This window comes from Phocoena phocoena, chromosome X (assembly GCF_963924675.1).
Source record: "Phocoena phocoena chromosome X, mPhoPho1.1, whole genome shotgun sequence".
NCBI classification, from domain to species: Eukaryota; Metazoa; Chordata; class Mammalia; order Artiodactyla; family Phocoenidae; genus Phocoena; species Phocoena phocoena.
Window position 1 is genome coordinate 125,854,152 of NC_089240.1, and position 27,593 is coordinate 125,881,744.

Consider the following 27,593-nt stretch of genomic DNA (forward strand, 5'->3'; position numbering starts at 1 on the left):
CCAATAAATGTCAGCGCTTCTGTTCTTAGCGCCCCATTTTCCCCAGCAGGTGCAGAGAGTAAGGATGGTTACCACAACCCAGTCTTCCCAAGAATGTGAGTAAAGTAATTGTGATCCTGTATGGGACACTTTGAGCCCTTTAAAAGAAAGATGCTCTACAGATAATGGTCAGTATTCTTATTAACAAACCATTGCCTGTACGTTGCTAAAGGATTAGTCGAAAGTCTTCAGTTTCAGAGCATTAAACCCAGAAAGCATCTTAAGTAGAAATGGGAAATATGAGCAGCGATGCCATGCAATACACAGAATTCTTCAGAAATTGTTTTTCTTTTCTTTCCACCGGTGACTCTGTGTGCGGGGTAATGTAGCTCTCTCGGGATTCAGCTCTTCAGCGTTGCAGTGCTTCCTACTTTTTGTTATTCTGTGAGCTGATCGGCAGTCATAGAGTTTCAAAGTTTTCTGGTATTTATTTGTCTTGATAAATTTGAGCATCTTATGGGCGGTGGAGATGGGCACAGGAGAGAAGACCCGCTGGCTCTAATCTCGAGAGAAGCCACGGGCTCGCAAAGGCCTTTCTGTGGCGACCAGCGAGCAGGGCCCTTGCCTTTTTCCTGGGCCTCACTGAACCCCGTCACGCCCTGCTGTGTGGCATAAGCAGTGCCGTTTCCCCTCGTGCCCTCTCTGGCTCTACTCCCATGGCGCTTGCCTACAAAAATAATTCCATAAAGGTTACTACACTGGGCTATGGGGCTGTGCGTCTTTTTTGACCATTTAAATGAGGCGTATAAATGACCCTACGAAGAGAAAATGAAGAGCATAGGGTACTTTTTCCTGTGCCTTCGTTTTTCAGTTCAGAAGGCGGGGACAGTTTTATAAATTGCTTTGAGATTGTAAACCAGGCTGAAACGGAGCAGGCTCTTACCTTCTAGGCTGATTACAGAATTAATAGCTAAAAGCAAAAAGCTCATTTTCAGCTGGGAATTGAACGAGAAGCCACACTTTTCTGCCTGGATGCGGCCTGAGACTGAAGTGCGGCTTTGTTCTCTGTTTCCTTTTTTTTTTCTTGAATAAACAGTAAACTTGGCTAATTGAGGGTCTAATCATGCTTTTAAATCTCCTCCCTTCGTGCCTCCTCCAAGACTTGGCCCTCGGTTCTCCTTGAGTGGCTCTCTCTCCGCTTCCCTCTCCCCCCGGCCTCGGGATGTGTCCGACCGTCCTCCCCGCACCCATCTCCAGGGACCGTGGTCCCGGCTGGACCACCCCCCGCGCTGCCCTCCGTGCCCGCGAGCACAGCGCTCATGGCCCACCTGCACGTCCTACCTTATTGCCCCACTGCCCACCCTGCTACTTGGGAGGACTTGGCCTCTTCCACTGCACCACCATTCAGAGGTTTTTTAAAAATCTTGAGTGGCTGTAGTTTATGAAATGCCCATCAAATGTCCAGAGTCAGGATCTTCGGAGCATCCCTTTGTCTCGGGGCTGCTATGTCTTCTACTTCCTTTACCCCCTCTCTCTTCAGCCGGGCCTGGCCTGCTGCCGTCTTATCTGCTGGCTCGCGGGGCCTACTTTCTCGGGCTATTTTGTGATGATTTTGCCTGTGGACTCATTCCTTGGACCTTTATCTATGTATGGGAAGACTCCGAGGCTGGGATTGAAGGCAGTTTTACGTTTTCTTCTGCCAGGCATCTGGGGGGCACTCCCAACCTGGGACAGTCACAGATTAACTTCTCTGCTTGATGTTTTTCGGACCATCCAAGCTTTATGAGCTTTGGCTGCCTTGTGCTACAGGCTCCGTTACTCAGCACGGATCGTCTAGACAGGTAAGTTCCCTCGGAGTCTCAGGTGCTTGTTTCCTGTTCGTCCTCACCCTGAGGGCGCAGCGTTATTGAAGGAAGTTTCCAGTTTGACACCCATCTTGGCATCTTGGGGCAGGCCCGGGGTGTTACGTCCTCTCTCCTAGAGCCCGAGAGGCCACGAAAACCGGTCCTGCCCTGGGGGGAAGCCGGCGTGTTCCTCTTGCTCTCTGCATTCTGTTCGCAGTTTGGCTTGGGCTTCTGAGTATTTCTTCTTCCCTAGTTGACTCATAAATGCATTTTTCAAAAGGGTTTCTGTTTTATCCAGCGGTTTTAGATGTTGTCAGCAGAAGTCTCAATTAGAGCAACCAGACCATCATACTGCCGGACACCTACCTGTCCTGTTGCTTCTGAGGTCTTGATCTCCTGGTCTTCCTTTTCTTCTCTAGTTCCTCGGCTTCCTTCTGTCATCTAAATATGGGTTTTCTAGAGAAGTCCGTCCTTCCCCTCCTCCTGTGCATCCCCTCAGCTGTATTTCGCACTTTGACCAGCATTGCCTTCTTAGCTTCATGTTTCCCATTAGCTGCCGCATAGCTTCAGCTGATGCCTAAACCTTTGTTTAAAATGAATCTCTCATCTTCCCCTCAAGCCTCCTTTGAGCTCCCAGTTTCTCTAGTGCTGTCACTCCTTTCTCCACCTCTTCGTCCTCCTCCAAAATCAAGGTCATTGTGAGATTTCCCTTTTCCGTAACATTTACTGAATCCAGGGGATTCTTCCTCCCCAGCCCAACTTAGTTCAGGTTTCCATCTCTTCTTTTCTAAACTGTGGGGATGGTGCTTTTGCTGGTTTTCCTATTTCTGTTCTGTTTCCGATCCAACCCACTTCTACACGTGCCTCCTGTCAGGTCGCTGTCCCTGGGATGCAGCTCAGCTTATCTCATCCCTTCGCCTCCGAAACTTCAGCCATTCCTCCCTCCCTGTCAGTGTAAACGCAAACCTCTGTCTCCTCCACTGTGGGGCTGCATCTCTCCATGGTCTCCTGGTGTTCTACCTGTCTATGCTCTGGCTGCCAGACCGAGGTGTTTGCTGGTGGCCACGTGTTTTCTGAGTTTGGCTCTCATTTGTGACTTTTTTGCCATCGTCGTCGTTACCCTGTCCCAAGTTGTCTTCCCCTTCCAGGGGAGCTCACATTGCCATCACCGCTCCTCCAGGCCCATCTGTCCAGAAGTAACCCTGGCATCCCCTGGCGCCCCATGGCACTTTATCTGTACCTCTCATGGAACTTACCGTTCTCCTCTTTACGTGAGCAGTAGTTGCGCTCTCCTCATCTCCCTCCTTTGGAGGATTTCTAACTCCTTAAAGACAGTGGTGGTGTCTTATCTTTTTCTCTACTTAATACCTTGTTCGTAAGTGGGCCCTCGGTAAATGTTTGTTAAGTGAATCTACTAACGGCAGTAGAGTGAATGAATAGGAGCTAGCAGCGACCAAGTGACCAATAAGAATATTCTGCTGTTTAGAAACTAGGGCATTTATGCAGCAGGCATTTATTGGGTTGACCAAAAAGTTCATCCGTTTTTTTCCAAAAAGCCTTTCCATCTTACGGAAAAAGCTGGATGAACTTTTTGGCCAACCCAATACTTTAAACTTTTCAAAAATGGCTAATGTATGCCCATGATTGAAAAGTCAGGAAGGATAAAAGGACTAAATGTTTGTGTCCCCCCAAAAATCACGTGCTGAAGCTCTAACCCTCAGTGCGATGGTATTTGGAGGTGGGGCCTTTGGGAGGTGATTAGCTTTAGATGCGGTCATGGGGGTGGGGCCCCACGATGGGATTAGTGCCCTTAAAAGAAGAGGAAGGCACCAGAACTCGCACTCTCCACCACGTGAGGTACAGCACAAAGGCCATCTAGGAAGCGGATCTCACCAGAACCAGACCATGCTGGCTCCTTGACCTCAGACTTCTCAGCCTCCAGAACTGTGAGAAATAGTTTATTGTTCTAAGCCACACAGTCTGTGGTATCTTGTTATATTGTAGTAGGCCCAACTAACCACAACAGTAAAAATAGTAAAAATAACTCCCTCCCAGCACCCTTCAGCCATGCCATTCCCCTCCTCACAGACAACTAGTGATATTTAGGCAAATGCAGGCAAGTTGTTATTTATATTCCTTCCTCCTTGGACCCTCGTGGAGCATGCTACGTATGCTCTTCCATACCTTGCTTTTTAAATTTACCAATACATATTGCCTACCAGATGGGCTTCTTCACTCTGTTAATGACTGCACAGTATTCTGTTGACTGCATCATACTTTATTTAATCCTCTGTTGATGGATATTGACATCATTTCCAATCATTTTCTATTATACAAACTACTGCAATGGATAACCTAGCATAAACATCATTTTGTACGGGTTCACGTATGTTGTACGATAAATTCTTAGAAGTGGAATTACCGCTATTGCCAAGTTCCCCTTTACGGAAGAGGTACTGGCTTTCACTCCCGCATGCAGTGTGTCAGAGTGCCTGTTTCCAGACATCCTCTCCAACTGTCTTAGTTTCCTATAGCTGCTGTAACAAATTATCACAAACATAGTGACTTCTAAAAACATGAGTCTGTCATCTTACAGTTCTGGAGTTCAGAAATCCAAAATGGGTCTCACGGGCTAAAATCAAGGTCTCAGCATGGCTGTGTTCCTTCTGGAGGCTCTTGATTTTAGCCCGTGAGACCCATTTTTCAGCTTTTAGAAGCCACCGTGTTCCTTGGCTCATGGCCTCTCCCTCCGTCTTCAGAGCCTATCTTAAAGTCAGTCGATTAGAAATCTTAATTCCACCTGCAACCTAATTCCTCTTTGCTGTGTAGGAAAGCATAACACAGGTCCCAGGGATTAGGACATGGACATCTTTGGGGGACCGTTATTCTGCCTACCACACCAATCCAGTATACCTTCTAATTGTTTGATCTTTGCTAATCTAATAGGTGAAAATGTAGATTCCTAGTTTTATTTTGTATTTATCCTATTTGAGTGAAATTGAGTATCTTTTGGTTTGAGCTATTTGTGTTTCTGTTTCTTCATTCTCTTTGGCTTCTGCCCATTTTCTTTTGGGATTTTGGTCTTTTTTGTTGTTGTTAGTTGTAGGAACTCTATGAATTGTAAATATTTTTCCCATTTATCTTTTGACTTTTCTTATGGTGGCTTTTGCTGTGGAGAATTTTAAAAATACTTATTTGGTAGAATTTATCGATTTTGTGTGTGTGTGTGTGTGTGTGTGTGCGTGTGTGTGTGAGAGAGAGAGAGAGATGGGGGTCCCTAAGCCCACTCCCAAGTTCAGATTCCTTAGGAGAATTCACAGGACTCAACATATAGTCATACTCACAAGTATGATTTAATACAGCAAAGGGATACAGAGCAAAAGCAGCAAAAGGAAAAGGTGCGTGGGGCGACGTTGGGGGGAAACCAGGACACACTTAAATCCTACAGTAGCAAGTTGTGACAACCCATGGGAAGTGTTGCCAACCAGGGGGCTGGTCACGTGGACACCCTCTGCCTAGCACATACCAAACTTCCAGAGTCCCAGAAGGAAGGCAGGGGTTCGACTTAAAGCACGTTGTTGGTATAAACATTTTAGGTGCCGTAAACTTAAACTGTTTATCAGTTAAGGAGTGGTGGGCACTCTCCCAAAATCCAGGTTCCCCATTGCCAGCCAGGGGCCAGCCACTTCTCTTTTATAGCTTCTGGGTTTTACATCCCAGGTAGGAAGGTCTTCCCCAGTCAGAGTTATAAAAAAATTATCCCACGTTCCTCTAATACTTTAATTTCCTTTTAAACATGTAAATGTTTGAGCAATTTGGAATTCATCCGGGGTTGCCTTGTAAGGTAGGGATCCAACGCTTTCTCCCCCTTTTACTGCAACATCATTTGAAGACCGATCCACTGGTTTGAAATACCACCTTTATCACACACCAAATTCCTCTCTGTATTTGGTTTTATTTCTGAATGTTTCATTTCACGCATCAGTCACTCTTCATGCACCAGTAACAGTCTTGTGACTATCAAGGCTTTGTAAGATGTAATGTCTGGTAGGGCAAGCCCCTTTTTGTTCCTTCTCTTTTTCATTCCTTTCATCCCTAGTCTTGGTCAGCAGACATTCAGACGATGCCTACATTACAGCCGCGCGCTGGAGCTGGAGCCGATACCCACTCCCTGTCCCCAGAGGGAGCACAGTTTTCCTGGGTGATGTGGACGAACAAATGCATACAATACAGATACAGATACACAGGGTGTCAGGAGAGGGGAAAGTCAGTGGGTTGGTGTTGAGGAGGGCTTCCTAGAGGGGGCCAATCCTGAAATATGAGCGTGCTGGGACAGTATGTGCAGGTGTCCAGGGGCTGGACACAGGCTGACCCCCACACGCGGATTAGAGTCCGGGAGTTGGTGTCCGTGTGAGGGTGGCAGAGCCTAATGTGCGCCACCAAGAAGTTTCATTTTTTATTTGAAGGTGAGGGGAGCCGTTAAAGGGGTTTAGGCAGGAAAGTGACATGATTAGATTTCTGTTTCAAAAAGATTCCTTGGGCTGCAGCATGCAGAGTAGATAGAGAGGGGCAGTAGTCCATTTCTGGGGATGTTTGTTAGTTGCCTTGGTGTATGATCATGAGTCCCTGAAATGGGGCAATGGACAGGGACAGGAGAGAATGGATTTGAGAATGTTCCTAGGAGATAAGATCAGTAGAATTTGTCGATTGACTGGTCATAGTTACGAGGGGGGATGGGATGATAAAGAGGGAAGAACCGGGCTTCCCTGGTGGCGCAGTGGTTGGGAGTCCGCCTGCCGATGCAGGGGACACGGGTTCGTGCCCCGGTCTGGGAAGATCCCACATGCCGCGGAGCGGCTGGGCCCGTGAGCCATGGCCGCTGAGCCTGCGCGTCCGGAGCCTGTCCTCCGCAACGGGAGAGGCCACGACAGTGAGAGGCCCGCGTAACGCATAAAAAAAAAAAAAAAAAAAAAAAAAAAAAAGAGGGAAGAACCAAGCCTGGATAAACAGGTAGATGGTGGGACCAGTGGTCAAGGTGGGGAACATAGGAGGGGAGTGAGGCAGAGAGGGCAAGTTTTCCATTTTGGCTGTGCTGAGTTGCAGGTGTCTGTGGGACAACCAAGTATGGGTATTTGGGGGGCTGGTGGCTACGAAGACCTGGAGCTCTGGCCTGGGGAGAGGTTTATTTGGGAGACCAGCTGTGATCATTGGCATTTTCATCGATGCCACCAAAATTGCCAGGAGAGAGAATTACAGTGAGAATCGGGGTGCAGTGGATGAACCCTGAGAAATGTCAGCCTTAAATGATTATGATTGTGGCCAAGTAGTAAAGAATGTCCTTTTTCTAAAATGCTTTCAAATGACATTTCAAATGTCCTTTTGTCGTCCTTTCCTGAAAAAATGAATATGTACATTTATATATGAAGGTAAGGGTGACTCAAGAATATTAAAGCCATTTTCTCCAGGGAAAGTGGTAGAAATAGGACAAGCAAGTTGCTTTTTGACCTATGGGACTTTTGTCAGATTTTTGGATGAAATTACTTTCGATGCAGTTGTACGAATTAACTATGTCAAGTCGTGTGAAAAGAGGCCGAAATCCCTATCTAGCATGAAGCTGTTACTTACAATTATAAACTGCCAAGTTTCAGCACCTCCTGTGGTTCTTCCTTAAAATGTTAGACTTTTCCTCCTCACCTGAGTGAAAGAATTATTTTTCTTAGACGAAGGGGTCTTATTTCTTAAGTGCAATCTAAAAGATGAAAATGAGATAATTTTACATTGCCGCTTCCTTCAGTGGTGGATGGAAGCTTTGAAAAAGGCGAATTTCAGGAATCAAATTGGAAAAAAATGCTCACTTAGATTCCTGTTCAAACGTTCCAAAATTCTATCAGGAAAGAGTTAGTGACCAGTTTCCTGAATTTTTAAGGCTAGGTCTTCAGAGATGTAGGAAATCGTGTCCACTGATGACCGTGCCTTTGTGTGGTGGCAGCATCATTTGAAAGCACTATTGCATCTACATAGCTTATCAATTTATTCTCCTCAATACTGTGAAAATTGTTTTCTTCTGTAACTGTCTCCCTATCAAATGATCTTTAATTTCTATAAATCTAACTCTCAAACATCCACTTCTGAGACACGACATTGTTGACGAGCCTTTGGGAGAAGAGGCTGTCCATGAGGGGCCATCGTGAGATCAGGGAATCCTAATTCGGTGACAGACAGTTCTCCCTCCTCAAAGAAGGAAACTCATGAATCACTCATTATTTATAGATTCTACTCGGTAAGAATAAATCCAATCTAGATGTTTAAAGCAAGTCAGTGCATCTTTATATAAGTGCCATTTAAAAATAAGGGCTAATTAAGTGAAAGCTAAAATCTGCTGTCATTTCAGATGTTTGCTCCCACAAGACATAACAGTGATAAATGTAGCTAAATTAAAAAGACAAGTTACATTCTCTTTGTCAGAGCTGTTTTTATCTCTAGTGTGAAATTGGAGATTTTCATCTCAACTTTGTCCTTTAACATTTTTCAAATGTTACATTGTGCTATTTTTAATCCTGGAAAAAATGCACAGGATTGCTTTTTTTTTTTTTTTTTTTTTCTTTTTTCCTCTCAAGTCTCCATGCGCTCCATGCATGGTATCTCTTGACTAGTAGGAATCTGAATTGGTGAAATGCCCAAATATTCATATAGAGCCAACTAAAGGAAGACCTGCTCACTTGAAGCCAGGGGTGAGCACTTGAGTGTGTCTGTTTTCTGATGTCGGTTTCCCAGCTTTGAAGCTGGGCTCCGGTTATGCAAGATGCTCACGTTGGGGAGGCTGGGTGAAGGGTGCACGGGCCTTCCCTGTACCTTTCTCTGCAACTTCTCATATATCTATAATTATTGCAAAATCACTTAAAAAAAGTAAAGCAGCCCCCCAAAGCTTGGCCACACAGAACCCTCAGGCAAGATTCCCACGTGTTCTGGAGTATTCCGTGGCCCTTGAGGATCAGGGCATCACCCCCTGGAAGTTCTGGTTCAGCGGGGCGAGCCGGGGCACTGGCAGTGCCTGGCACGGTGGGGAAGCGCCCCCCACCCCAGGGTCCCGAGGCAGAGGCGAGGCAGGGCCCGGGCCGCAGGAGAAAGCCAGGAGGGCTTCTGGAAGTGCCCGCTGAACGCTGACCTTCGGCAAACCATCCTCTGCCCCGAGGCTTTGCTGAGCTGGGACTGAATCCTTCTGGGGTTCTGCACAGGCCGTGAAGCAAATTGGGTGCGGGGACGGGGTCACCGAGGGCACGTCATCACCCACTTGGCGGACCTGACTCCCTGCGTGCCCTCAGGAGGGAGAGTCTCTAGAAGCAGTTCCCTCTGTGGCACTTGTGTTTCCCAACCAGGGTCCCTACGGACCCAGCGGTGTGGTTAGGAACGACTGGAAAACGTCAACCCGCGGATCAAGTTCTAAAAGACTCAAAGCCTTAAAAACTGCGAGTCTATAAGAAAATAAAGGACAGCCCAAAACCTCAAGACACGTAACCTGCTAACTTTAGGTTTTAACAATTTCCAGGCAGGAGCTGTAATTAGCCTTGTAACAAGTAACCACTTGTAGGGAATTTTGTACTTCTGAATAATGAGATATAGATGAATGGGTTCTGTTGTCCTTGCTTTGATGCTTAGTAGTTTTAAGTTTTTTGTAATAATCCACCTTTATGTTAGTCTATTGAGAGCTTGTGTTTTAAGTCTTGCTTTGTTCTCTTATCTGAATCTTTAAGGGGAATAAGGTAAAAATTGAAATATCTGGGAAGTAAGTCCTGTACGTTCAACTTTAGAAACTGTCAGTGTTGGTTCTTGTAGAACGCTTGCTTCAATAGAGCCAAGGAGTTAATGACAGCTTAGTGTTTACATCGTGTTTTCCTTTAAAAACTAACAAGTAATGCTTTTTTAAAGAAACGTTTTCTTGTAATTGTAAGCTGATTTATTTGGAGGATTAAAATATTGGCTTGAGCACCTGGTCTTTTCCACCTTAAGCTCCAGTTCAATGTTAGATGTGTCGATATGTATTCATGGCAAGAACTATCTGGCTGTTATTTGATTCATAAACTTGCCTGAAATATTTGAGGTCCAAGTCTGGCTCTTAGCATCAAGAGTCTCCTGGTGGGCTTCCCTGGTGGCGCAGTGGTTGAGAGTCCGCCTGCCCATGCAGGGGACGCGGGTTCGTGCCCCGGTCCGGGAGGATCCCACATGCCGCGGAGCGGCCGGGCCCGTGAGCCATGGCCGCTGAGCCTGCGCGTCCGGAGCCTGTGCTCCGCAATGGGAGAGGCCGCAACAGTGAGAGGCCCGCGAACCGCAAAAAAAATAAAAATAAAAAAAAATAAAAGGAGTCTCCTGGAAGCTCTGTCCATCATAGAGTTCCCATAGGCGCGTTTCCCAGGTAAAGGATGCCAGTCATGCACTCGTCCTATATATCTGGACATCACTCAGTGTCACTGCAGACTGATTTCATGAGAAAGGCCACCTGGTAGGTCGCTACCTTGAGGACACTATCATTCCCATATTAATGACAATTCTTTTATATGACTTATTTTCAGACATTAAAGAAATTATGGGGATAATTTTGGTTTGAGCTATAGAACTTTATCTTCTGATGATAACAGTTTTGTATACTTAGATTACACTTACTGGTAATTTTAATTAAGACGCAAGAGGATAGATATTTGAAGCAAAGAAGGAGTTGCTTTATTAGTGATTGAGAAATAGAAAGTTACATTGAAAATGCTGCCGGCAAGTCAGAGGACACTCTGGGCATTAATACACATGATGGCTTTTCTGGAGAGAAAGCTTTATTTGGCCTCTGAGTGAACAATTTTATTCTTTCTTCTTAAAAGGGCACCATATTTGCTTGAGTTTCATGGGAAAGATGCAAATAGCTAAAAACCGAAAAATGAACAAAACTCACGTTGAGATCAGGAACTTATTTCAAGAAAGCAGATTCAAGGTTTTCTTCTAAAGTGAGTGACAGTGCAGCCTTACATCATCTACAAGTATGTCACCAGCACAAGGTTCAGCAGTATTGAGTATTTACCCGGGCCAGGTACTGACCAGGGCAGTATCCCGTGCTCAGATGTCACCAGGAGGATGCTTGGACATGTTCTGTGGGTTCCGTGTATGGATAAAGAAGCGTGCTGTACATTTTAGTGCTCTTTGCACCAGAAGTCCCTCTGTCTCCGAATTGAACTTCAGTTAACAGCAATCACTTGTTTTCCCCGGGAGTACCGAATAATTAAGTATTCCTGTGGATTCACTGTCAGCCTAAAGCCTCAGATGCATAGCTAGGTCAGCATCATTGCTAATGTGCGGTCACAGAATACACAGCACTCGGGCCTAGTGCTGCCAGAGTTGAGACCTGCTGAGGGTGCCACGTGCTTTGGAAAGTTCAAGAAAACAGTCCGGAGAGCATGATCTTGATCAGTTTTCACCTTAAACCTCTTGCCACTTAAGTACAGAAAACCATTGCCGCTAACTGATGCTTTACCAGAAGTTCTCTGTAACGTTGGGGTCGGGGGAACACTAGCATTGGAGGCCACAGGCTGATAACAGGAAAATGGGTGGAAGGAAGATACTCAGAGGAAAAGTGCCTCCAGAGAAAGCGCTTGAGCAGGGGCTGTATAAGGCTTCCCGCCCTCATTCGGTCAACAAATATGTATTCCACCTACACAGGCCAGACAGCGTTCCGGTTACTGGGGATCCAGGGTGGGAAAAAAGCAAGTGTCTGCCTTCATGGAGCCCATGGTCTAGGAGGGAGGACGGTAGGGGTCCAACAGTAACAAATAAATAAATATAGGTCAAATGGTCATAAGTGATGGAAATAAAATGGGAAGGAGAATCGGTGGTCCTGTTGTGGGGGAACATGTGTCAGAGAAGGGCTCACTGATTAAGGTTACATTTGAGCAGAGATGTGAAAGAAGTAAGGGAGGAAACCATGAGGGCAAAGGATTCCAGACAAGTGGAACAGCAGGTGCAAAGGCCCTGAGATTGGTGCACGCTTGTTGCTTTCCGGGAGCGGCACCGAAAGCGTGGCTGGAGTGGATTGAGCGAGAGGAAGAGCAGAGACGTGGTGCGGGACATAGCCAGGTGGCAAGGGAAGGATTTGACCTGGCTTAGGTTGTGACACAATTACTCTGACTTTAGAGGTAAAGATGAAAGCAGAGGACCAGTTAGGAGGTGTTATTATAATCCAAGTGGAGATGGCAGAGCCTTGCACCAGGGTGGTAGCAGTGAGGTGATGAGGATAATGCCAAGGTTTTGGGTTCAATCAGTGTGAAGGATGGCGCTGTCATCTGAAATGGGGAGACTGGGAGGAGTTGTGAACGTTGCAGTCCTCCGGCTGCAGTGGCCAAGTCTGCAGATCACAGTGGGGCTGGAGGGCGATAGATATTTAGGAGTCGCCAGGGTATGGATGGTATTCAAAGCCCTGAAATTCATCAGTGTCACCTTGAGAGTGAGCATAGAGAAGAGGTGAGAGGCCTGAGGCCTGTTGTTTCAGAGATCAGGGCATTGATTCCGAATTCACAGAGAACAGTTAATTAAGAATTTTCTTAACGTTCTGTCACTTTCTTAATAGATTAACACACCACTGGTCCCTTTTGAGACAGTTGCACTATTTAATAATCATTGCTGAATTTTTTTTTCTTTTATATTTTAGTGTCTTTTACCCGTCGATTGCTAATACTGCTTAAAACTGATAGGCATTTTTGGGTCTGGAAATCTGAGTTTTGTGCAACAGCATTAAAAAAAAAAACACCAAAAGAGATGTTTGTAGCCATAGAAAATTGCGGTCTCAAAAGTATACAGTTGTTAATCAAGATAGAAGGTAGGGTAAGTCTAGTCTAAATTTTTCACTGTTATTTCTTGCTTAAAAGTCTCAGTTGGGGTCGTGATTTCATGGTAGGCAAATCTGGTAAAAAAAAATCAAAGGATGTAGTATTAATAGAGTATTAGTTCCTTTACACTGAACTTGAAATTCTTTCCTTTTTTCTTTTTGCCTTTTCTAGCCAATATTTGCATTTTTAAATGAAGAAAAGTTTGACGTGGATGGATGGATGGTTTATAATCCAGTTGAAGAATACAGAAGGCAGGTAAGTCAGTAGATACTGTAGATGTGGGGAATCTCAAACCTGCCTGGTGATGATATGCCATCAGTCACGCTCTTTGAGTATCAGTAACACCCTTGCTAAATAAATTTTTCCTGGCAGTGGTATAATATGGCTCATTCTAGTACTGTGGAACCTACAGGCTCATCCCAGGGCCATGTTCAAGCTGCACTGAAGGCTGCATGGCCAAGTTCTCTTTCCTTCCGCTACGCGAAGAACGTCCATTATATTGTTGTCCATGAAATGAATCAAATACTCAGAGTCTAGAGAAGCCAGACTTCTGTACCTTACTACTCAGGAGTTGATGTCATGATGGATGTATGTATTTGGGAGCCTAAGTATTACTGGCAGTTAGATTTCTGTTATATTCATTTCAGTTTAAAGATTCAAATGAATTAGAACTGTTTTCCTGTGATGACTTTTCCAAGAATGCTTTGATGAGTGTGTATGAGAATTGCCTTTACTGCTCTCTTAGTAAACTTCACCCACATGCATGTTTATTTGCAATAATAAAGCGGGAGGCTTCATGTATTGTTGCTGTTCGGGGCAAAGGTCTCTCTGCATTTTAAAGAAGATTCCCATGCCTGTTATGGAGCAACAGCTACACTTTGACCTCTGCTGTAACCAAATCATAGGACAGGAGTTTTGTGATGAGGTTTTTCATAATTCTCGTTCTACAAAGCTCATAAAGTGATTGGGAAGTTTTGTTGAATGAGGTTTGAGAATCAAATCAAGCCCAGTGAATGTAAAGTAAAATTGTAAAACCCTAGACTTGAGAAGAACCTTCTAGCCACGACTTCCACTACCGGGCACCTGGGTTGACTTCCCGGTTTAGCCTTTTTCTTTTTTTAATTAATTTTTATTGGAGTATAGTTATTTTACAGTGTTGTGTTAGTTTCTGCTGTACAGCAAAGTAAATCAGCTATAGCACAGGGAACTCTACTCAGTGCTCTGTGGTGACCCGTTTAGTCTTGATCAGTGGTTTGCCTCTGTTCATAATAAGATTCGGTGCTCAGGGATGTGGGTGTGGGAATTTATCTCTAGAGCACGTGTATGCGGTAGTATGTCCTGTTGCTTCCAGAACTCAGCTTTAGTTTGTTGAGTTTTCGAAGGCTGTGTGTACCTCTCATTTTAATAAGCTCTATTCCAGGTCAGTTGTGGAGGCAGAAGAGGGACCGTTAAAACATCTTGCATGTTTTGGAGACCTCTGTAGTGTTACGTATTAAAATATTCGCACCTTAGTTTTTGAGTGTTATTGACAATATTAAGACTTACTTTTTAGGGCTTCCCGTTTTTAAGCTTGCATGCACATATGAACTCTTGAAGGTATTTAGTTCTAGAATGCCATTATATTCCATCTTTTCTTCTTATACCTTTCTGATGGGACTTGTAACTCTCTAATTGGACTCAACATCAGACACATCTGTCTGGTCCGAGCTCTATAGGGCCAGACCTAAAGATGAGGTACAATTTGCGTCCCCAGAGCAAGCACCCACATGGCTCACTTTTGTGCGTGTACTTGTGTGTTTGTGAGCATGGGGAGAGAGTTATTCCGCCACCTCTGGACCTTGTCCACAGATGAGTGTATTTCTCACACAGCCCATAGAGCAAGCACCCATCCCAAACCACTTGATTGAAGAAATTCTCAGGAGGTGGCGAAATGAGCCTCCCCAGAGGGGTTTTCCTTACTTCCCTTCTGTGAACGTCTTCATAAGCTCAGCCTCTTTCTACTTTGGAGCAGGTTGAAGCGAGTGGGGAGTGGAATTGGCCTGATTGCTTTTTTACCCTCAATCAGGCACAGATGAAGATTACACAGTGTACTTTTCTTTAGGGCGTGGGGCAGTTTGCACGGGTCGGGGAGGAACTTGGGTTTCTCTTCATTGTACGAGTAGTAGAGAAAAGTTTGACATGAAATCAAGGAAGACCTCAAGTTCAAGAGAATTTGTATTTACCAGCGATAGTTTAGAATTCTGGAACCTGCCAGTGTTTTGTCTTGTGTTCTTACCTTGTCTGGATTATCGATCTGGCTCCCTTACTATAAATCAGTACACCGTTACTACCCCGCTGTCAGAGGCACACACACATTCTGCTCGAAAGAAGAAAGGAGACCCATCCAAGGCCAGATCCAGAGATGAAAGCATCAGTGCTGACGTGGACTTCCTTTTTTCCTGCAGGGCCTGCCCAATCACCACTGGAGAATCACTTTTATTAATAAGTGCTATGAACTGTGCGACACTTACCCGGCTCTCTTGGTGGTTCCATATCGTGCCTCAGATGATGATCTCAGGAGAGTTGCAACTTTTAGATCCCGAAATCGAATTCCAGTGAGTACTGCAATTAATGTTTTCTGTGAGGAGTGCCTTTTCTTCCGTGAGAACAGTAGTCAAGTAATTCAGAGAAACACTCTTTTGGAATTTCAGTCACACAAATAATTATCAAGTGTCCTCTGAGTGCAAAGCAGCAGGCCAAATGGGGAAAGAAGTAAGACGTCACCTGCCTTCCAGGAGCTCGCAATCAAGGACAGAGAATGAACTCAAGTAATTCTTATACAGGAGAGGGTACAGGTAACACCAGGTGGAAAGGAAGAAGGAAGGACAAGGTCTCTGTGGCTTGTGTCTTTGTAGCACAATAGCTGACAGGCGTTAGGCGCTGGTTAATGTCGGTTGAGTTATGCTGGAAACCATGCACTAGCCTATGTTATGGAGCCTATGAGTATAGGCTTTTACGTACCACCTTTGTTAGGATTTGTCTGTCCTCATCACGTTTGTAAGCTGCCTTCATACCATTAGCAACCTGGGGTCAGGTGCAGACTATCCCAAACTATATTTACGGTATCACTGGACCTAGTTCATAAATTAGTCTTTGGTTCTTAAATATTTATGTACGAGTCACCCTGTCTACTCTGTGTCCATAAATCTTGTTGGCTAAAAATTTAGAGAATTTTTCCCCTCCGTTAATTTCCAGGGCATGTCATAATAAGTACATTGTCTTATTTTGTTTTGGTTTGATTTTGAAAAACAAGGGTTGAAAAATTAAGATTTAACGTCACGTTGCCTTTAACTTCCAAGTCTAGACATTTTTGTCCCTAAAAGGATATTTGTGTGAAACTTTCGTTATGCTATCAACATAATATGAATTGTAACTTTTTTAATGCACTTGCTTCGCTAAGCACGAGCGTCCGTTCATATCTTCATGATATATATTATACTTGAAAGTATGTTCTTTGGCTCCTTTTGCAAGAATACTGTGCTGATGAAGCTAGAATTACCATTTCGCTCCTCTCGTGCTCGACCCCTGCCCTGGCTAGCTGTCTTGCTAATCCATGCCTCACCCGCAGGAGAACTGGGCTAGGATAGTGTGAATTGATTCTGTTCACTCCTTCATTCAATTAATATTTATTGAACATCTACTGTGTGTGTGTGCGCGCGCGCATGTGTGTGTGTGTGTGTGTGAATTTCACGGGATTGGGGGTAGGAGGGGAAATGAAACAACTGAACCCAGCCCATGTGCTCAGGCTGCCGTCTTGATCCAGTTGTTCCCCCTGTTCTGAGTGAATGGGAGCCCACCGTAGAGCAAATAGAAAGCTTAGCTTTTTACTTAGCCATTTTATTGATCCTTCTTACTTTGTGATGGCCAATTTGCATTTATTTTTCCTTAAAAAAAACTAAGGCTAAGCTCTCCATCACTTCTCTATCTTTCATAGATTACCATGCTTAATAATATCTAATAATAGGGCTTCCCTGGTGGCGCAGTGGTTGAGAGTCCGCCTGCCGATGCAGGGGACACGGGCTCGTGCCCCGGTCCGGGAAGATCCCACATGCCGCGGAGCGGCTGCGCCCGTGAGCCATGGCCGCTGAGCCTGCGCGTCCGGAGCCTGTGCTCCGCAACGGGAGAGGCCACAACAGTGAGAGGCCTGCGTACCGAAAAAAAATATATATATAATATCTAATAATAGATAATGTACTCTTTGTGATATACCTTCTAATCACCTGACTCTTGACTATAACCCAGGAAATGTATTTGCTTTTGATATGAAATCATTAATATTTGATATTCAGTTCTTTTTTTAAAAAAAAAACATATAAAGGTACAAAAAGCATTGATGAGAAAGCAGTCTTGTTATGTTGTCCATAAATAAGATGCAGAGTATTATAAAATATCACTGAATAACAAAATGATCCACATGCATTAGTGTTCCCATTAATGGATACATACTCCTTTGTTCTCAAACAGGTTGGTCTTAATGTTATCGAATTCTTTAACATATAAGTAATACATATTTATTTTAGACATTTATAAAAATACTGGTAAGGCTAAAGGAGACTGCCACCTAGTGAGAACCACGGTTATGTGCTTCCAGACTTCCTTCTATGCATACATATTTTTATTTGGAAAAAAGAAAATTATTCTGTGGTTTATGTCTCAATCTGCTTTTTCTACACCGATGACTGTCTGTTTCATGTGCCGGTGTGTAGATGTACTGTATAGATTGACAGAAAACTGTCAGTCAGTTTTCTATTCCTATTATAAACAGTGCTGTGATAAACATCTTTTGGTGGCTAAATATTTGTGTACATCCTTAATTATTTTTTTTTTTTTTTTTTTTTTTTTTTTTTTTTGTGGTACACGGGCCTCTCACTGTTGTGGCCTCTCCCGTTGCGGAGCACAGGCTCCGGACACGCAGGCCCAGCGGCCATGGCTCACAGGTCCAGCCGCTCCGCGGCATGTGGGATCCTCCCGGACCGGGGCACGAACCTGCGTCCCCTGCATCGGCAGGCGGACTCTCAACCACTGCGCCACCAGGGAAGCCCCATCCTTAATTATTTATGGCTTCTACATATTAACTTCAAAAAGAATAGCCTGATATAGTAGCATATACTTTAAAAGCACTCACGGTAGTTGATGTTGTGATATTTGCATTACTTGTACCTGGTCATCTATATGGCAAGCATCCTTTTTATAAAGGTAGTTGAGATCCCAAAAGAAAAAGCAGGTAAGAGGTGAAACAACTCGTAAGAATAGCATTTCTTAACATGGCCTGGTGATTCCAGTCTTAAATCTCCCAAGCAGAGAGAAGAAGGGCAGAAGAATGGAGGGCACGCGGGGAACAGGGCCGTTTCTGGCATATGACCTGATTTAAATTTAAAACTTGATGAGGGTCTTTATCAAATAATAACTGTCTTGTATGTGCAGCGATTTGCTCTTTTAAAAGTGATCTCATATTGGGAATTCCCTGGTGGTCAAGTGGTTATGACTCCACGCTTTCACTGCCGAGGGCCTAGGTTCCAGCCCTGTGTTGGGGAACTAAGATCCCACAAGCTGCCCAGTGCGGCCCCTCCAAAAAAGAGTGGGGACTTCCCTGGTGGCGCAGTGGTTAAGAATCTGCCTGCCAATGCAGGGGACACTGGTTCGATCCCTGGTCCGGGAAGATCCCACATGCCGTGGAGCAACTAAGCCTGTGTGCCACAACTACTGAGCCAGCGCTCTAGAGCCTGCAAGCCACAACTACTGAGCCCGTGTGCCACAAATACTGAAGCCCACATGCCACAACTACTGAAGCCCGCACGCCTCCACTGCTGAAGCCCACATGCCCAGAGCCTGTGCTCCGCAACAAGAGAAACCACCGCAGTGAGAAGCCTGTGCACTGCAACGAAGAGTAGCCCCCGCTCGCCACAACTAGAGAAAGCCTGCGTGCAGCAACGAAAACCCAACACAGCCATAAATAACTAAATAAATAGATAGATAAAATTTTTTAAAAAGAGCGATCTTATATCAAATCAACATGTTGTAGACCTTAAATTTACATAGTGTTATAGGTCAAGTATATGTCAATAAACCTAAAAAAAATTAAAAATACATAGATACTTAAAAGCGATCTCACGTCTTTTCCCTCTTGGAGGCAAAGCCATAGGAGGTGGGCAGGGCAAGTCTCACCTCCATGTTGTAGGTTAGAAAGTGGAGGTTGAGGGAGGCCAGCACTTGTGCCCAGGCCTCCCAGTCCTGAGCCTTTGGAGTCTTAGTTGGGGGCCACAGTGGTGTTTTGACTGGGCCCTGGCAGGCACAGAGACTAAATTGAATGAGTATTCGTTCGTATTATCATATCATCTTTGCTCACTGACGTGTTGTCATTATTATACACAGTGATCGTTACGAACATCATTGCTCGTCATTTGCCATAGTGGGGAGGTGACTTCAAAGACGACAGTGTACTTGGCCTTGTATTAAGTGAGCTCGAACACTTGTGCTTCTGGGGTTGTGTCTGCTTTTCATGGGTTTTCGTACACTGTGCTGGGTACATGCGTTCTCCATTCATCCTCCCAGCAGTGTCATGCTGTCTCGTGGCTCCGCATTTGATGAAAGAGGGAAAGGACGCTACAGAGGCTGTGAACTCAGCCACCACACTTACCTTCCAGCTTTTGTTAGTTTTATTTTATTTTTCTCTTCTAACAGCTTTATTGAGATAGAATTCATCTATGAAACCATTCATTCATTGAAAGTGGACAGTTCTGTAGCTTTTGCTGTATTACAGTTTTAGCTTCCTTTTGCAGGTCTTGTTTCTCAGGCGCTATGAACTGAGAGACCAGGTAGCAAGTGTGCTGGGCTTGTGTGTAAAATTGGAGAAGGTTGATTCTGAGTAAAGGCTCAGAGCTCTCCCAGGAGGCGGGTGTCCAAGCTTCATCGTGGAGACTCTGGCAGCTCTTTGGCGGTCCTGAGATCCTGTTTGCTTCCTTTGGGTTTTCAAGCCCCTGTGTTGGATTCTAGAGTTGAGAGTGTTGGGAAAATGACCTGCAGGTGTGAGGTACCAGGGGTGGTTTTCTTTACCTCTCACCTTTTGCTAAAGCTGTTTCTGGATGATGACAAATCCAGTGCAAGCTACAGGACTGAAATAAAATATCTGAAGCTTTCTGTTTCCTTTAAGTGATATAACTATTTTTAGGTAAGCATTTAATGTTTTTAGATGTGGTGCGAATTAAGAAAAGACTAGTAAAGCAACTGGTTATTCTCATTGGCTCTGAATAGTCATCATCGTTAAATGTGTGCTTCTGGGCACACGTGGAAATGGCAGGTGAACAAGCATCCCGTTTCAGCAAAATGAGATTCACTTCATCATGATTGTTAGTGCTCTCTTTTTTTTTATAGTTTTAATTGTTTTGACATTTGGTTCTTTCTCGATAGCTTAAAATTTCTGAACCAACCGTAGGTGCTGTCATGGATTCATCCAGAAAACAAGACGGTCATCATGCGTTGTAGTCAGCCTCTTGTTGGTATGAGTGGTAAACGAAATAAAGATGATGAGAAATATCTCGACGTCATCAGGGAGACGAATAGACAAGTTAACAAACTCACAATCTATGATGCTAGACCCAATGTAAATGCAGTGGCCAACAAGGTAAGTATATTTAATGACATGGTAGAAACTTGCCTTACGTACAGTGTGCAGTGTTTTACACGAAGGTTGTTGCCATGGCGTATCAACATGTGGGTTTAAATTAAACTTCGCTTAGAGAGGAAAACGAGTTCACTGAAGGTGGAAAGTAGTTTTAATCACAAAACATATCTTAAAAGTTGAATACATTAAAGCCAAATGAAAATAAGCTTTAGGTAAAGTAGAAGTCTAGAGCTGTAGTGAACTTGGGAAAGAGAATCTCTTTGGAGCCCTTTAGGCTATTGACAGTCATTCTCAGTGTGTACACTAGTGAGGCATCTGTGAGGATTGTGGGAAGCTGTAATTGTTAAAATCCTAAATTTGTAGCTTTATCTAAGCGTTCTCTTCACCATACTCAGAAACGTGTGTTCTCATTTATATGAAACAATCCAAGAAATGAGTAGATCCGTGTATGTGAGTTTTACAGTTATACACATAATGGTAATATTTTCACAAAGAACTCTGTCTCAAGGGTCGTCTTGGCCTTCTTAAGTAGAGTGTGCAGACTGCCCCTAAAGTTGAATGACAAGGCAGTGTTGCCTGCAGGACTCCTCAGCAGATGCTCAAGGTGGAAGGCTGTTTGCCCCTGCACTACAGGGCCCAAGATTCAGAAATACCTTTGACATTCAGTTTAACCTTTGTGTTCTGTTTTTTTTTTCCCTTTCCCTCTCCCATTGCCAGCTGTCACTTATGAGTATTCACAGTGGGCCTGCCCCATTCCACCTTTCAGATGTATGGCTTCTTGTCAGATGTAGGCTTAAATTTCATCATCTTGAATATTTTGCTTATCCCAAGGTCATTTATCTGGCATCTTCAATTATTCAGAGCACAAGACAAGAACCTGAAAGCAAAACAAGTCCTCAAGCAGCTCAGATAGATTCAGTAGCTTCCTAAATGGACCCTGTGATGTCTGTCTACACAGGCGTGTGTGTGGGGCTCCACTCATAATCATTTGCACACAAATTGTGCACCTTACACATTTACTTTTGGAGCCGGTATTTGTTACTGGAGTTGGTTTTGTTTTACATGACGAAAATGATATTGAAATTATTTATAAAGCAATCAGGTAGTGAAATCGATAAATAGGTTAGGAAATGTAACACAACATTTAGGAAATTAAGTCTAAATATGAATATCTTGTTGTATTATCCTTACCTTTACATTTCTGTTCCTGCTATCCTTCAGGTATAATTCAGAGTTGAATACATGTATAAAATGAAGTATTTCCATGTATACATTTAGCCTGAAACAGATATCATATAACATTAAAATGGGGTATTTAGAAAGAATATTTTAAAATATATAAAATGAATAACTTTATTGTATTAACTCTAAAGCTTATTGTTATAGCAGTAGAATTCTTGAATGCCTTTTTTCACACTCAGGAAATATGCCTGTGTTCCTAGTCCATTTAGGAATGAAGGGAAGGAAAAATTTAAGCAAAAAAACCTAGGCTTGAAAGATCTGTGCATCATTCTCTAAAAAAAGACACTCAGGTTCCCCTCCTCCCTCGACTGTGTCTTCCTAGTCATCTGTATCCATAGCAACAGGCTGTACGTGGTTGTACTAGGTAACATGGGTGGTTCTTTTTTGTTGAAGAGAACTGAAAAGAAAACTTCAAAACTAATCAGAGATGTGGAATTTGAACTTTTGGGAACTCAGTCTATGTGTGACTAATTGATTTTTACCCTTCTGAATTCTCTCCTCTTTGGACCTAATTGTTCTGCCCTTGTGGCTATTTAGAAATTTACAACCCTGTATGTAACAAGCAACATTGCACCATTTTAAATTAAACAAAAAAACAAACAAAGGAAACCTAGAGGCAGATAAGATCCAGCAGCCTGTGATGAATTAAAGCAGGACTGTGTTAATGTCTGTTTTTGGCAGAAACTTTGGCAATGAATTATTACTTTTTCCTCCTATCATCTTCAGTGATCTATGAAAGAAACTCCAGAGTTAGGAATGTCTTTGAAAATCACTAACTGTTTACAAACCACATGTACAGAGAAACAGGTCACATGTCCGTGGGAGGGTAACGTGTGTCCTCCTGGGAGAGGCTTGCAGATCCAGTTCACAACAGTGACTGCCAGGGGGATAGGTGCACCTCTGTTGTGACCTCTGACGGCAACTGCAAGGTGTTATTCCCTGAGGTAGGGGTAACCAAGGAGAGGGGAATATGACCCATTTGTGTATGGATTCATTAGCTGATAACTATTTAAAAACAAAGTGAACGTTTATTGTCTACTTACTACTGATGCCGTTTGTAGCAAGCTTTAAAAACACATTTCTGTCTAAATAAAATACAATTTCTTACCTAGAGTCTCTGGAGATCAAGGCCTCTGGCTTGTACATAGGTCTCCAGGTTTGAAGTTCAAGTGGTAGCCTTACTTCTACTGCAGGAAACCTTCTCTGTGACCAACCATGGAAAAAAAACATAGGATGTATTGGCCCTTCTGTCCCGAGCTACAAGTTTATATTCCTTCAATTGTAAATGAAAAGAGAAGAGGTATTCCATGGCACTGGCAGGCATGTCGCTTGTCTGTCCTTTACCTGCGGGCACTGCCAAGATAGTACAACTTGGCTTTGACTGTTTACTTACCTTTACTGGTGAGTTTACATATTCATATGTTTTTACGATGTTAATTAGCATCCTTCCATTTCAGCTTGCTTTCTTGGAAGGTCCCTGAATAATTTAACTTTTCCTTAAAAGGCCAGAGGCCACACGTTCCATGGCATTTTAAAGCATTAAGCAGAATGCAGCCAGGTTCCTAAACAAAGCCGGAGCGTTTCTTTTTGTCTTCGTGGAAAACGGGCATCTTCACGACCCTGTGAAAGGGAAGTGACGCCCAGCCTAGCGGGTGGGTGCTGGTAGGCGCCGCGGCAGGTGGTAGCCATCTCGTCCCCGCTTGAAACCTTCTGTCCCTCCGGGGCCCACCACGTGCAGCACTGTTAAATAGCATCTCTTCTCATTTTCAAAATGGAGTTAGTAGTACCTGTCTTGCAGCATTGCTGTAAGAGTTAGATAAAATTATGTAAAGCGAGAATCACAGTATCTGGGATGTCAGAGGGGCTCATTAAATGGTGGCTGGTGTTAGCTGTTACAGAGCCTGGCTCCTTTTTAATCTTATGAGACCTAGGTAGTATTATCCCCTGTTCTACAGGAGACAGCGTTGAGGCGCAGAGAGGTTAAGTGCCTTGCCCCAGATCACACAGCAAAGAGGGGCTGAAACTGAGCTATCCACCTGGGTCTGTCTGTCTCCCAAGCCTGTCGTTTTCCTCTAGCCCGTCCAGTCCCATGGGAGCCTGTCCCTGAAGAGTACTGTTAAAATCCAATGGAAGACAACGACCATTCAGAACCTGCTCTTGCCTTTCCAGATCCAGAAGAAGAGCTAGTGACTAATGTTGTTGAGGCCTAGCGTCAGATGGGAAGTCAGGTCACATCAATTATTGTATCTAAGTTGCAAGTTTTTAGGTTGAGATTTGGAGGACCAATAACCTTTGAAATATTTGTGTAAGTTACTGAAGAAATAGAAAACCCAACTTACTGTCTTGTGTATCTTATTGTTTCTTAGGCGACAGGAGGAGGATATGAAAGTGATGATGCATATCATAACGCCGAACTTTTCTTCTTAGACATTCATAACATTCATGTCATGCGGGAATCTTTGAAAAAAGTCAAAGACATTGTTTATCCTAACGTGGAAGAATCTCACTGGTTGTCCAGTTTAGAATCTACTCACTGGTTGGAACATATCAAGGCAAGTATATTTTTTTGAAAAAAGATACACACATATAAAAAAGAAAGTAATGGTTTAGTGGATCAGGAAATTTTTTTGATTCCTTAAATTTAAAATAAAAACTGAACAGTGAGAGAGAAGATATTTGTTGTATGTAGCTCTACATTTGACAATTTTGTGTTTCTTTACAATTTGCTTACCTAAACTAAAGATTTCACCATATTATCTCCAGAATATTTTTTAGAGTTTGTATAGAGATGTCACTTTCCAACTCGTCAATAGCAAGTAGTTGAGACTTTCACCCAGGTTTATTTAGGAGTAGATAATTTATTATTGAACCATTACTGGGTATGACCCTCAAGAACCTAGAGCAATTGTGTTTATTGAAACTTACCTCAAATGGACTTTGTTTAAAGAATGAGTTTTGTGTTTTTATTATATTCAATCCTTCATCTTGATAGAGGCATCAAAAACCTCCGTTCTTTTAAAAGTACTTGAAGTTGGGACTTCCCTGGTGGCGCAGTGGTTAAGAATCTGCCTGCCAGCACAGGGGACAGAGGTTCGATCCCTGGCCCGGGAAGATCCCACATGCCGTGGAGCAACTAAGCCCATGTGCCACAACTACTGAGCCTGCGTTCTAGAGCCCATGAGTCACAACTACTGAGCCCTTGTGCCACAACTGCTGAAGCCTGCACGCCTAGAGCCCATGCTCCGCAACAAGAGAAGCCACTGCAATGAGAAGCCCATGCACCACAACGAAGAGTAGCCCCCGCTCGCTGCAACTAGAGAAAGCCCGTGCGCAGCAACAAAGACCCAACGCAGCCAAAAATGAATAGATAAAATAAATAATAATTTTTTTAAAAAGTACTTGAAGTTATGTGAGGGAACTAACAATTTTAGAAGCCACCATTTAGTTCTATAAACAAACAAAAAGCCAACCTTAAATAGGTGGATTCTGAAGATAGAGTGTTTTCTAGTCAAAATGTATTTTCCGACTTGATAGGAGTTATAATTTTAGTCAGTCTCTCGAACTTTCGTTTTTTTTTTCATAGTTTATCATCCTCAAAAATGAATTGCAAAAAATCTAATTGTGACAACTAAATGTAATATGGTATCGTGGATAGGATTCTGGACTAGAATAAGAGAACATTAGGTAAAAACTAAGGAAATCTGAATAAAGCATGGCCTTCATTAAAAATAAGTTTATTAATAATTTAATAATATATCTATATTGGTTCATAGTTGTGACAGATGTACCATACTATTCTAAGATGTCAATAATAGGGGAAATTGGGTCGAGTATATGGGAACCTTCTGTAGTACCTTTATAACTTTTCTGTAGATTTTGAGAATGGCTCTTCAAGGGCTTTTGTAGACAAAGCAAAAAGATACAGTTTAGGTGGGTTTAAATTTTTTTATTATTATTAATTTATTTTTTGGCTGCTTTGGGTCTTTGTTGCTGCGCGCGGGCTTTCTCTACTTGTGGTGAGCGGGGGCTGCTCTTTGTTGTGGTGCGCGGGCTTCTCATTGCGGTCACTTGTTGCGGAGCACGGGCTGTAGAGCTCACAGGCTTCACTAATTGCAGCGTGTGGGCTCAGTAGTTGTGGCTCACGGGCTTAGTTGCTCCGCGGCATGTGGGATCTTCCTGGACCAGGGCTCGAACCCGTGTCCCCTGCATTGGCAGATGGATTCTTAACCACTGCATAGGTGTGTTTAATTTATTAAAGGAAATAACTACACAGGTCTGAAAAGGTGAATATACTGGTTGGGGGTACCATTCACTCCTCACTTGAGCAAGAAAAGAACCACAGTTATGTGATTGGCTCAAGGTGAGACATGTTAAAAATGGAATGAGGTTTCAGACCCAGACCTTTGGTCATGGAGCCTAACCAGTACAGACTACAAACATGGATGAACCTCGAAAACATTACGCTGAGTGAAAGAAGCCAGGCATAAAAGACCAGCTACTGTAGAATTCCATTTCTGTGAAATTTCTAGTAAAGGCAAAACTGTAGAGACAGAAAGCAAATCATTGGTTGTCTGGGGCTGAGGGTGGGAACAGAGATTGGCACCCGGAACTATCTTGGGTAATAGAACTGCTCTGCCACTGGATGGTGGTGATGGTCGCAAAACTATAAATTTATTAAACCATATCGAAGTGTACACTTACAGGTAAATTCTACTGTTTGTAAAGTGTGCTTCTGTAAATACTTAAATCATCAAAAAATGCCATCAGAGCAGTAGCTCTTTGTACGCATACATTTAGTCACTGCTAGGTCTCAGATTTCTACTAGAGGCTGTCAGTTTATCTTTAGGTAAGGATTCTGCAATTTATGAGCCACATAAGAGTTCATATCTTGTCGATTTAAAGGCCAGAAGGTGATTTCCATTGTCTCATGCCTTTAAGGTCTAGACTGGACCTCTTGGGCTGGTGATTTTTCTAATATGATCACTGTTATTGGTTGCATTGTGTCCTCCCGAAGTTTATATGTTGACGTCCTGACCCCCAGTACCTTAGGGTGTGACCTTATTTGCAAATAGGTCACTGCAGGTGTGATTGGTTAAGATGAGGTCTGACTGGAGTAGGGTGGGCCCTTCATTCGATAAGGCTGGTGTCCTTATGAAAAGATTGGAGTTATGCTGCCAGAAGGCAAGGAACTACCGGAAGCTTTGAGATGGGCCTGGATCAGGTCCTTCCCTAGAGCCTTCAGAGGGAGCATGACCCTGCCCACACCTTGATCTTGGACTTCCAGCCTCCAGAACTGGGAGATAATACATTTCTGTCATTTAAGCCACGCAGTCTGTGTGACTTTGTTACGACAGCCCTAGTGAACTCGTACAATCACATATGTGAAAGGAAGCTTGAAATGCAGTTTGGCTTTCGTGTATTTGTCTTGTTTTTTAATACCTACTTGCATTCGAAGGCAGTTTCTTTAGAGGAAAAGCAACAGACCCTGCAGCTTCTGGCCTTCCGTTTTCAGAACTCTTTCTGTTCTAGACGTTAATAGTATTTTAAAACGAACTTTAACTAGGGCTAAAAGCTATAAGTTCAAATTCAAGCAGTCCCTTCCAGCTAGCTACTGACTCGCATGTTTTTCTTTGGCAGCTCGTTTTGACGGGAGCCATCCAGGTCGCAGACAGGGTTTCTTCAGGGAAGAGCTCGGTGGTGGTGCACTGCAGCGACGGATGGGACAGGACTGCCCAGCTGACGTCCCTGGCCATGCTGATGTTGGACAGTTATTACCGGAGCATCGAGGGCTTTGAAATATTGGTCCAAAAAGAATGGATCAGTTTTGGACACAAATTCGCATCTGTAAGTAAACAATAAAGCTAGTTTTTTAAATGTCTGATCACCACCATCTGGGATAAAAAAAAACTATTTGTGAAACCAGTGATTTCCTTTGAAAAAGAAAATCTGAGGAGTGTAATGAAAAACACTGCAGGTTTGAAAATGTGTGACGCCTTGGGTTTAGCCAGT

At 43.6% G+C, this 27,593-nt stretch overlaps 1 protein-coding gene across 4 annotated transcripts in view; it reads left to right on the top strand.

Annotated features, from left to right (window-relative positions):
• Nucleotides 1-27,593, top strand: part of MTM1 (myotubularin 1) — a 95,674-nt gene that overhangs the window by 51,845 nt on the left and 16,236 nt on the right. For all 4 annotated transcript variants that reach the window (XM_065901402.1, XM_065901405.1, XM_065901403.1 and 1 more), the window contains 5 exons: nucleotides 12,854-12,937; nucleotides 15,127-15,276; nucleotides 20,154-20,342; nucleotides 23,951-24,136; nucleotides 27,222-27,428. In XM_065901402.1, coding sequence (XP_065757474.1) covers nucleotides 12,854-12,937; nucleotides 15,127-15,276; nucleotides 20,154-20,342; nucleotides 23,951-24,136; nucleotides 27,222-27,428 — 816 coding nt within the window. The remainder of the gene's footprint in view (nucleotides 1-12,853; nucleotides 12,938-15,126; nucleotides 15,277-20,153; nucleotides 20,343-23,950; nucleotides 24,137-27,221; nucleotides 27,429-27,593) is intronic.